Here is a 12,335-nt window from a genome sequence, read left to right as displayed (position 1 = left end):
TACACTTATGAAATCCCCAGCACCATTAATTTGGTTAAAAAGCTCAGCCTTCTACTGCCTGAGGACATAGGCCAGATTCAAACACAAGTCTCAGTTAATTTGATTTACAGAAGACACCAGTAGGAAATACTAGGTGTTGGAGCAAAGAAGGTGTTTGTAGTAGATGAGACTTGAGTCCTGCGGACTCTGGACCCCTTCTCTTGCCAGACAGATTTTCCCTATCCTGGAGCTTCTTCTGCTGAGCTCCTGAACCTGCAAGAGCTTTGTGTCCTGCACATGGATATGCTAGTCCTCAAAAGTAAAAGTGTCTCTGGAGATCACTTAGAAGTTCCCTGGCATTTCTGAGCTACCCAGCATTTCTGTGTGAGAAAGACGGGCAAATTTTCCAGAAGCAATAGGCTCCTTTTTGGTTTTGTGGCCAATGCTGGAGTAGCTGCATGCTGGCAGCCGTGGGGACCCTAAACTCCAGGGTGTTTCCTGAAAGAGAGTCTTCTAGTCCAGAGAGATTTCAAGGTTATCTTCTCCTTATGCTCTTACTGCTTTTTAGTTCGCTCTGAGTTCCTGTTCAAAGCCTCCCAGTGTAATCACTGAGCACTCTGTCCTAGCCTGGCCTCTCAGGACTAATAGCTGTCATGTGGAGCCTTTAATTCTCCCAAGCTGGAGAGTGCTGCTCCAGTTTCCCGAACGGAATGTACTGCTCTTTTCTATCATGTCTGACTGTAGGAAGTGATGCAAAAACAGGGAAAATGAGAACATGAGATGGCCACAATAAGGGGTAGGTTTTTCTTTATTGCCCTGGGAGATGTTAATCATGAGATCTTCAGTCTTCTTTATAGCCTGGAGGTTTGCCCTGACTTTACCAAAATACTCAGCAGTTTTCAGAAATGAATGGGGTCATAACTTGGGTAAACAGATAGTTTTATTGGTGGGGTTGGATTTTTTTTTTTCCCTTGCTGGAGTCTTGTGATGCTCTGTGGTTTTCCATGGCTTCTGGGTTTGCTTTGGAGCAGAGCAAATACTCTGCACAAATATTCATGACTTACCACACAGTGTCACGAACCCTTCAAACCAAACAGGCCAAGTCCTGGCAGTGTCTGAAAACGTCTCTCAGGCATAGTCTGCCATGAGTGATACTGAGTTATTTTGCAATGCTCTGTGCAAGGGAAGGACAAAGCAGTGCATGGAAGTGGATGCAGCACACCTTAATCAAAGCTCAGCCCTACAGCTGTCTTAACTTTCTAAAGCGGACCTGATATAAAAATGTGCTTCCCGTTGCAGTTAATTTCCTTAAAAATACCTGGAGCTTCTCTTTAAAGAGGCACAGGCTCTAAACCTGGAGATTACTGAGCACAGAGAAGGTGTGGGGGAACTCAGGCCAGGACTCAGTTCAGCTGTGGCTGTGGCTGTGCCATCCAGCCAGCATGCGCATGTCTCAGAGAAACAAGAAATCAGTTTCCCCATCTCATTGCTGTAACTGATGAGATGTGAAATGAGTTTCCCTGGGGAATAAGTGCTCTTAAGGTAGCAACCAGAATTTGTCAGAATGTATAAACCTCTGCAAACACAGTGCTGAGCTGCACACCTAAGGGACATAAAAGGAAAAAAGAAAAGTGGTGATAGCTGATTGCAGCTTTTATCTACTTATCTGTCTCTCCTGTAAATCCTGATATGTTGTCGACTGTCTATAAGGTGATTCTTCCCCCACCCCTTTATGAAGCATTATGCCTCAATTCAAGTTCGATCTTGACTGCAGCTTGTCTGGTGCCTTCACAGGACATAGATTCAGTTAATTCTCAGAGAGAAGGTTTTGATCAGTGGTAGGGTGGCAGTTTCATAACCTTTGATTGCCTTGAGAGAGGCAGTAGGTACCGCAGAGCACACAGCTCTTGTCACGAGTTGCTGGGCATAAAAACAGCTTCAACTGAACCCAACAGTGCAAAGGGAAAACAAGACAGAGGGAATATTATACAGGAGAAAAGAACACAGGAGCACAATAGAAAATTAAAAAGTGGAACTTCAGTGAGACAAACTTACTGCAGTGGAGTTAAGAAATGTAACTAATACAATTTGATGGTGCTGGGGCTTTTTTCTTTTCTTCTTTCATTTTTTGGAGAAATGAAAAGCAAACATCAAGCAGGCACTTGAGAGAGAGGACAATAATTCTCAGCCTATCCTTATGCAGGGAAACATAAGAAAACTGGTCAAAAAATGATCCAAATGCTGCTGACAGAACAAAGGAAATTTGCTAAGGGATTAAAAGGAGCTAGAATCATCAAAGCAGTGTGCAAGGACTATGGTCTGATTGTTGTATGTCCTGGAGTTGATAGTACATGTATAAAGGAGATAAAAGGTTGTTATGGTAATAAAGGCATAGAATTAGCCTGACAAAAGAGTTAATTCATGGAATATTGTACAAGAAGCAGCAATGGGATTTATTTGGAATGCAAGTATAAGGAAAAAAAATGAGTCAGAAATTACTGCTAGGTCACAGGATGAGCAGAGAGAACACAGAAGTGCAGTGAGAGAAAAAGGTTTATTTTAAACTAGATGAAAAATGAAGTTCTTTGGTTGACATCTGGAAGTTAAGTGAGACATCCTGTAACATGTCAGGACAGAGAGGCAGTTTGAGAAGGAGGAACACCTGTGTCTAGTCAGTTAGAAAACAACAGCTGTAGCATAATGCACACATAATTCCTGACAAGATCAGAAAAAGTGAGGGTCTTGTTGATGTCACATATGTCAAAAACATCATCGCTTTAGTGAATGCTTCAGGTACTTGAGTTTTAAGCCAATTAATTGTTTCCCATGTTAGTTGTACTAAAACCAGGTGTTTCTTATACATACAAATAAAAAAAATAGAAACAATAATCCCATCTATATTTAATAATCCCTTAGTTTGCCTGCTACCAGTGATCAGCAAGCCAACTCAGTTTTCTTGTCTCTGATAACCTGTATTTATCTCTGGTGAGAAAGAATACATCTTTGGGTCTGTCATTGGTTTAGTCTATGTTCCTACTAGAGCAAAGGTCCTTGTACTAAATTATGAACCACATTCCCATGATACTTGGCTTCTTATACTCAGAGCACAGCTAAACCATGTGTGACCTTTGGCTTAGATAACTTTCAAAGACTGCAGAGTAAGAGTTTTTATGTCTATCAGAACTTGGATCTGTGTTGAATGTTTTGCACTTTTGATGCTTCCTCTTTCATGAATCTCAGACAAATATAATTTGGTTTTCATGCTAGAATGGTGTTATTTTTAGATGTGCAGAAGGAGATTAGATAATGCTGCATAGCAGAATTTTAAAATAAGTTCTGCAAAGTACAAATTTTGCTATCTAAAATAGCATCCAGAGTCGCTCACCATCCTCTGTCACAAGAATATGAAGCTAATTAGATATTGGGTAAGCCATAGTCATATTATTGATTTTCTGTAGGCTTCTTAAGCCAATCAGAAAGAAAAAAAAAAGCAGATTTTTGAGTGAGGCTTCATTTTTCTGTTGGTGCTTAAAATACTGGTGAAGAATTTATAAAAACAATGTTATTGTTGTTACTGATAAGTAAATGATAAGTCAAAAATGCCTGTGGGGAATTTTTTTTTAAGTTTTGACTGGGTTTGCTATCTCCATTTGCTTTTTAATAAAACAGAAATCAGCCATCATGGACTGCCATGGCTAAATGTTGCCTGACTGCAAGGGTCAGTGATACCTGGCTAGGACCATGAGCAAATGCTGAAGGGATGGTTCACCTCATCTGCCTCTACCCATCTAACACTTTGAGTCCAAGCTTTGGGCTCCTTTCCTAGACCCCAGAGCTAGCCCTGCCAGAGGTGGGTGTTTCAGGTGAATCATGCTCTGGAGTTGCTGCTGCATTCCGGCTTCTAGTGGAGACATGCCATGTATGGATCAGGGTGAACAAGTTCTCTCCAGCTGGGTCCTTTTCCTGGCAGTCACTGCCACTCTGCTGTCCTCAGCCCCACATCTTGACATGTTAAGAGTTCTTAAGTGTTCTTACAGACCTGCTGAGATGATAGGAACCATCAGCCCTGACTTCCTGTGCTCCCCAGGCGACACGAGAGCACCTGCTGCCCCCGGAGCACAGCCCATACACCTCCTGGAAAGGCAGTCCTCAAACAGGCTGCAAACCCCCCAGTTCCTTGGAGGGCTGTCCAAGTGATGCGTGGGCCTGACTTAAACATGTGTGCCCTAATTCCACTTGAAGTTTTTCTGGTTTCAGATTCTAGATCCTGGTTTTTTTCGTGGCTTTGATCTCATTTAAAGAGGCTTTCAGAAACTGGCATCCAGATCCAATACATGATCAATGAGCAAGATTGCTGGCAGGGAAACACATGTAAGCATTTTTTTTTATATTTCCTAGATCAATGCCCCCAAGGAAAGGAGAGTTGCGTGGTGGCTACAGTCATCTTACCTTGAAACTTCTCAGATAGATACTCAGACACATCTACAAAGTAAAATACCATCCAGCATATTAGTGTGCTCCTATGGGCCTCTCTGCACAGAAAATGCCCTACTGCCTTTTTTCTTGTGTTATATATAAGCACCAAATCCAGCTCAAAAGCAGAATAATGTCTTGATTTTAATTTAATTATTTTAATAGTTTGATAACTATAATTTACTCCGTGTTTGATAAGAGGGACATGACTGTAGTAACATGCTCTTTGTGAGGCACTGATCTGAGTAGCTGAAGCACTGCAATTTGGTGAGAAGTGAAAGACCCTGATCCTTTAATTTAAAAACTACAAGGTTGTTCCTTTTCACCCCTAAAAAAGAAAAGAAAACAAACAAACAAACAAAAACAAAAAACAAGCCTTTTGAGCATTCTCGACCTGTCATATCCATATTTTCTTACAGCTACTGATCCCATGAAAAAATGAGTGATAAAGTGTCCTGAGCATAATTTATTTGAGCTGTTCTCATTAATTCAGTAGTTTCTCAGTTTTAAGGACATGACCATGTGATAAATAAACAGCAGCTATTTGCAGAATAAAGGGTTGTCTTCCTTCCACTGTGGTCACCAGAATTGGCCTTATTTCCAGATTCTTTTTAATTTCCTTATACTTAGATGAAAATAAAACTGTTAGGTGGGAGTGAGACAGGGAGCTTTGAATATCAGCTCTGTGATCAGCTATTAAAGTAGCTCTGGAGGGGGATCTGGACAGGCTGAATCTGAGACCACTTGTGTGGGGTTTAACAAGGCCAAGCGCTGGGTCCTGCACTTGGGTCACAACAGCCCCAGGCAGTGCTACAGGATGTGGCAGAGTGCCTGGAAAGCTCTCTGGCAGAAAAGGACCTGGGGGTGCTGGTTGACAGCAACTGAACATGATCCAGAGTGTGCCCAGGTGACCAATGGCATCCTGGCCTGGCTCAGCCAGGTGTGGCCAGCAGGAGCAGGGCAGGGACCGTCCCCCTGTACCCAGCACTGCTGAGGCCACAGCTCCAATCCTGTGCTCAGTTCTGGGCCCCTCAGTGCCAGAGAGACATTGAGGGGCTGGAGCGTGTCCAGGGAAGGGCAGCGGAGCTGGGGAAGGGTCTGGAGCACAAGTCTCACATCTGAGGGAGTTCAGGGTGTTTAGACTGGAGCAAAAGAGGCTCAGGTGGAACCTTATCCCTCTCTCTGAGTGCCTGAAGGAGGGTGTAGCAGGTGGGATGGGCTTCTTCTCCCAGATAACAAGTGTCAGAACAAGAGATCATGGACTCAAGTTGCGCCAGGGGAGGTTTAGACTGCATGTAAGGGAAATTTTCTTTACTGCAACAATGGTCAAACATTGAAACAGGCTGCCCAGGGAAGTGGAAGAGTTGCTATTCCTGGAAGTATTCAAAAAGCATGTGAGATGTGGCGCTAGGGGACAGAAGTTAGTGGTTGACTTGCTGGTGCTGGGATGAGTGAGGGTTGAACCCAGTGATCTCAGAGGTCTTTCCCACCTAAAGGACTCTATGATTTGATAATTTCAGCTGTGTTCAATCACTGTTTTCCTGTCTTGTCTGAGGAAGTGCCTGACAGTTCATTTTCTTATCAGCAAAGCATATATACTGTGCTAATGCTTCTTCATAAAAAACACAGAGAAAGTCCCTGAGCTGTCGGATGGTCTGTTAACTTAAATACAGTCCACGTCTTTGCTCTTATCCCATTGCATACTTTGATTTGTTCTCAGCTGGAAAAAATCAGATCTATGTACCCTATGATTTTGCAAACTGCCAGTCATCTGGATTGGTCATAATTTGCTGGAAGACTTCTTTAAATAAGGAATTTATCATGGGTTCATGTCAGCATCTGTACTTGATTTTTAAAGTACATTTTCCTTGAAAAAACATCTTTGAAGTTGTGCTCTATTTTTAGCTCTGTAATAATTGCAGCAACCTGATTGGGTTCAGTTCCTTTGTGCTTGGGATGACAGTGTGATACAGCAAATTGTCCTAGTGTCCATCAGGATTTATTGCATATATGGATGCAACCAATGTTTGAAATCAATTCAAAGATACTATATTTTTATTGCTCAAAAAAAAAAAGTAAAATTATGTTTCTCCATTTCTAACAGGGCAAAAAAATTCTGTTTTCCCAACACAGTACAGCAGCATGTCTGTAGCTTGCTTAGGCACAGTCCTTCCTTTCAGTATTACATAGGCTAAATATCAATTTCATCACAAAACAGAGAACAAAATAATAGACTCTGTTCAGTGCTTATCACTTTTGTTATATCTCATGACTTTTCTAGCCTCAAGGCATTAATGGCAGAGAACAAATTGTCTCGTCCTGAGAGCTGCTAACCTGCCTGCCCTTCCCCACCCACCCTCCACAGCATCTCTGGTTGTCCTTTGGCAAGTGCTTCACATTTGCTTTTTGAGGCTTTCTAATTCTGTTGAAAATGCTAATAGTCTGTTGATCAGGAACACAGCCCCTTATTCTCTGTCATTTAAAAGCCATCTCAACTCTCGTTTGGTATTATGACATCAGAATACAGAAACTGCTTTGTAAAAAGGAAGAAAAAAGAGGATTGTTGAGTAACAGAGTGATCTCTTCTAAACCAGTATGATCTGTTAGGGCAGAAACATGGGTGCTTCAGTGAGGTGCTGAGATGTTACAGACATTTAGGTCCCACTTCCCAGCTGGCCACTGGCTTTGGGAAGACATGAACTTAACAGACATCTCTCCATCTTTGAACAAGCAAGAGAAATGCAGCTGATCTGGCAGTCACTTGGCCAAGCCAGCTCCTTTTTACAACTTACAGCCCCCTTCCTAGGAGTCTCAGGATCATCTTGCCTAGATGCAATTTTTTCAGAAATGTCTATTATGATGCATGCTTCCCTAGGAAGTAATTTTGCTTTCTTTTTTGCTTGACATTATTCACATTAAATTCTTCAGAAATCATTTAGGTTGAGGCAGAGATTTTTAAGATAAGCCAACAGAACTCAGATTCCACCGAAACTCAGTAGTATCTCACAGGTATTTTGTGCAAACTCCTTCATCTCCTTCTGCCCTTCACAAGTATTTAAGTTTTGGACCAAATCTAATGATAGGTGCTTCAGAAATTTCAAATTGCATAAAAAATGTTCCTTTTTCTTAACAGCAGAAATATTCTACAAGAGAGAGGAGGGGCAAGGTAACTCAAATAGGAATGGGACTGCAAAAATGAGCCAAAGGAAACCTGCTTGGTGGTTCGCATGCAAAGGAGCAACTCTGGACATGGTTAGGAAGCTGCATGATACAAAGATACCTGATAGGAAAAAATACAGTCTGTCCAAGCTCCAGGAAAAACAATACAGCAGGATGTCAAAGTGTGCAAAGAAAAAGCTGGAATTAAAACAAAAATGTGTCCAAATTAATGATGACCAGGGCCATTAAGGGCTGTTGGTGCCCTTGGGGCCCCAACGTTCTCATCCTCAGATCTCTAACAGCGTTTTCTAATTCAATGCATTTTTGTTGATCCTCCCAGGTGCTGAAGTTTGTCCCTGAGGCTGGGCATACCAGAAGAAGAGTCAGAATCAGGAACAACATGTCCTTGGTAGACATACAGCTGGATCACCATGAGCGTTGTGATTGTGTCTGCAGTTCAAGACCACCCCGATAAAAAAGGAAAAACAAAGAAAGAAAAGAAAAAACCAGACACACTAATTGCATCTTACCGGACATTTACTTTCAAGCAGGATTGCTCTGAGGACCTTTACTCACTAATCATTTGAAATTTGCTACTAGCCTGCCTTTGCAATTAGCAAAAACCATTGCTGTGCTGATTAGTGTCATGGCAACTAAACAGATATATCATACATTTATGTACCAGCATCCAAGGATTTAGGATTGTGGTTATCTGTAGCTAGATTCTGAGGCTTGAGATTTTAAAAGCTCAATTGCAGTCCTTAGGCACACAGTGCCCACTGGATTTAAATACCAGGTGTGTAGGTTTCTGTGGTAGTTGACAATGAAATAGCATTGTGTTTCTTTTTTACTCACCAGTTCCTACACTCAAATTCTGCTCCCATTTCTACCTCCTCAGCTCTCCTGATGGTAGGTAGGGTTTTATGGTGGGTATATATGAGGAGAGAATTTGAGCCTGTAGGAGTGCAAAATGGTTTGCCCCACTCTCAGAGGGAACTTCTCAGCATTCTGGCCTGACAGAGTGAGATAGAATGTTTCAAATCCATCATTACATAAAATCAATCACACATCAGAAAAGTCAAATCTCGCTGTTTGTACTGGAGCAAGTCGTGTGCTGAAGTTAGTAGATGCTTTGCCTTAGCCAGGACACTGAGGGTGGTAGGGGGTGCCGAGGCTGGCACTTCTGCCATGGTGGCTCCAAGGCAGCCATCGCCCAAGTGCTTCTGCGAGAAGGGGCTGCTGCCAGCTCCCCAGGTGAATGAATACCTGTGGGCTGGGACTGATTTTGGTCACTACCTACCTGATGTGGATTCCAGCCCCTTGCCCAGAGTGGCCCCACAGTTGCCCAAGAGGAGCCCCTCCATGGAAGAAGGGAGAGCCAGCCCTCCCCTTGGATCCTCCTCACAGCAGTTCGAGGAGTGCCGTGCTTCCCTGTGGAGGAGATGAAGATAGGGCACTTGTTTGTTGAAAATATTGATTTGTTTTGCAGTTGTGTTACTGGGAAACAAAACTGTGTTTGAGATTTAATTATCATTATTTGGTTTGGGGTTTCTTTATTTGTTTTTTAACTTTGTCATATATGCATTAATCTTAGTTATCTGAGGTTAGTTGTCTTATTCCAGCTCGTGTATTGCCATGGTTAAAGTGTTGACAGTGAATTTCTTTTTTTTTTTTAATTGCATTTTGCTGAAGCATATTAACTCATTAAGTAATGTCTGTCAGTGATCACAAATGTGCATCATTTATTAACTTTCAGAATATTACTAAATAACCACCTCATAATAAAATTAGCACTTTAAAAGCTACAGCATAGCTTCCTATGCCATTTAAACTATTACAAAAGTGCTCTAGCTGAAAAACAAAAAAGATCCTTCCAAGCTGGCTTTAAGGATTTTCAAGTTCTGCTCCAAAAATGTAAAAACCAGGCAGATTTAAGTTTTTCAAAGAATTGGAGTTTTGATCATGATTGTAACAGAGGGAGTAGGGTGGCACATTTAATGGCTGAGGTTTTATGTTTTATGGTAGACATAGGCTGCATCGAATTATCTTGTCTGTGTTGGCTCTTGTCTGTCTGTCTCTCTGAAAGAGTGAAGTAGGTTGACAATAATGCATTATAATTAGTGGAAAATGGCATGTGCTATAAAATACAAGGCCTTCAAACCAGTATGTTTTAGTACTCCACAGGTTTGTTACAAAAGCACCCTAATGTTCTCATTTTCCCTCTTCATCTGCTCAAGTATTTTGTAAGTGCATTTTATAATTTTAGCAAAACTTTGCTGAAAGGTCCCTTAGAAATGTTGTGTTACTTTCTTTCCTGTACTTTAACCTTGGAGATTCAGAAAGTGTGGGGGTTTTATTATTTATATTAATTTTTCCTCTCTGGCTCCCAGATGTCTGTTTAAAAACGCTCCTGAATGCTTACTTTGGAAGTGATTCATCATTTTTCAAAGCAATTCACATTTAAAGAACAGCCCTGTAACCAAAGATTACCACCTTCATTTTGTAGTTCAGGACTATTTAAAGAACATCTCATTCTTTTTCTGTCCCTGGCTTAATAACAAGATTGACCCAGCCCTTCCATAAGTTTTAGCTAAGTTTGGAATAAATTTGCATGCAACACCTTGGCAGTATACGGATTGTTTCTGAGATACTGAACTCCTGTTTTGATCTCTGTCTGAATCATGCCTAAGCACTCTGATTTCATAGTTAGCATTGGTTGCAGGATACACAAAGTGCTCTGAGTGGTCCTTTGATTCCCGCCCTGCAAGGGAACTGGGCCGCAGGCAGTGCTGTGCCAGGCGTGTGCCACACAGCACCGCCTGCCTGCCCAGTCCCGCCCCAAGTGTTGTGAGGGGCACTCACGACTCCTAATCAGAGGATTTCAGCCTAGAGGCAGCTGGGAGAGGCTCTCCCATAGTGTGCCTTAGCCCAAAGGTTGAAATCACACAGTTTGGGAGCATTCCTTGCTCTCCTTTGACTATATAGAAAGATTAGAGATTTGATTTGGACATCTAAGTGGGATACACAGAGGTAGACAGTATGAATACTGCTTTTAAAGGCTGAACATCTCAGAATTCAGCTAACTGAGTCAGATAAAGACAGCAGTGGATGCCTGGGTCCAACAGAAAAATTCACATGCAAAGTAAAAAAAAAAAAAAAATCCTCTTGCTTAATGAAGTTTTAACCTTCTTAAATGTAAGCTGAGTTTGTCACAAATTTTAAAATATTACTCCTGGGACACTTATTAATTAATGGAACCAACTCAGTGCTTCCTGCTGCCATACAGACACCGTGCTCCCAGCCAGTGCAGGAGGGTCAAGGATGGGCTTTGTGTGGCAGTGTGGGGATGATGACATACATGTGAAATAAGAAAAACTCCCCAAAACCCAAGCCCCAAGATGCAGTGACCCTGGTGAAACCAAAAAACAGCAAAATTTTTCCTTTTTATTTATTAGCAGAAATTGCAAAGGTGTATCTTCATACTTTTTTGCCTCTTTTGTCTTTGTATAACTGTTATGTTGTTTACAAACTTAAAGAACAAAGATGTTAAAAAAACCTAATCTGGTTCAGTTTTATTTGTGGAATTGGAAACCCCCCTAAACAAATACATTTTCAAAGGCAATTCAGAAAGAGTCCTGATTTCAAACCACTCATCAGCTTTTTATTTACCATATTCTTCTGGGATAGAGCCTACTTTCTCAAGTGCAATCCATGTATATTTTTTTTTATCTCAGTTAAATGCAGCTTTCCTAGCAGTACGTTTTACTTGGTGCAGTATGTAATGTGTCTTATCTTGATGAAAAAATAAATACTGCTTTTGAAAGAAGACACTCTGAGTGATTATTCATATTTGGATGAAGAAAAAATCAAAGACATTTCCACAACTTGACACCATCCATGCTCATAAGATCTCCTGAATTTTAGCAGTCATTCTCAGGAGCATCAGGGAAGGACCAAAGTGCAATTTGGGGATAATCGAGTTTGAACCCCCGAGCTGGCAGAGCTGACAGCTTCCTTGTGGAGCAGCAGCAGTGTGACAGCAGCACAGCATTTCTCAGAGCTGGATTAGGACATCCCCCCATATTTGGTGCTGATCTCAGCCCCTGCAGGCTTGGCATGGCTCCAGGAGAGATGTCTGAACTCATCTCGCTATAGCTGCTCCTTCCTGCCAAAGGAGGCTGCGGCAGGAGCTCTGCTTCTCACCTCAGCAAGGGCAGAGCTGAGCATGCAATGCCTGCAGGGCAGCTGAAGGAGCCTGGGGCCTCTCGTGCTGGGCAAATTCGAGCTGTGCTCCTGGGTTTGGGCATTTCCTCCAGCTTTGCCAGAAGCAGCTTTTGCTGTGTTGCGGCAAATAGTAACCTTCAAAGCTTTGGTAACTACTTTCAATTTAAGGTTCTTGTGTTAAGCTGGAGCTGCCTTAGGCCTTCATTGGATCTTGAACTGAATAAGAACATGAAATTTTTGCCCAATTGATTATTCACGAGCCAGATCCCCTGTCTGATAAGGGAAATAGAGAGCATACAGTAGTCTGGGAACCCAGCTTTTTAGTCAGTCCTCATGCATGAGCACCTTTTTCTGTACAGTGCTACTGATCTGAAGCAGTCAGACATTCAGATGAGCATATTTATCCCCTTTGGTTTGCTCCTTGTTATTCAGAGAAAAAAAATACTGAATATTTTTTCTTTTTTTTTTTTTTTTTAAGGCAGTCAGAAGATAACACTTGC

General features: G+C 41.8%; 1 protein-coding gene across 4 annotated transcripts in view; it reads left to right on the top strand.

Moving 5' to 3' along the window:
• Positions 1-11,420, top strand: part of PDGFD (platelet derived growth factor D) — a 137,724-nt gene extending 126,304 nt beyond the window's left edge. For all 4 annotated transcript variants that reach the window (XM_058824888.1, XM_058824885.1, XM_058824886.1 and 1 more), the window contains one exon: positions 7,952-11,420. In XM_058824888.1, the coding sequence (XP_058680871.1) occupies positions 7,952-8,086 (135 nt within the window). In that variant the 3' untranslated portion in view covers positions 8,087-11,420. The remainder of the gene's footprint in view (positions 1-7,951) is intronic.
• Positions 11,421-12,335: the final 915 nt, after the last annotated feature.

The sequence above is a fragment of the Ammospiza caudacuta genome, chromosome 2 (genome assembly GCF_027887145.1).
Source record: "Ammospiza caudacuta isolate bAmmCau1 chromosome 2, bAmmCau1.pri, whole genome shotgun sequence".
Taxonomy (NCBI): domain Eukaryota; kingdom Metazoa; phylum Chordata; class Aves; order Passeriformes; family Passerellidae; genus Ammospiza; species Ammospiza caudacuta.
The sequence above is the reverse complement of the archived record's forward strand: the minus strand, read 5'-3'. Positions and strand labels throughout refer to the sequence as shown.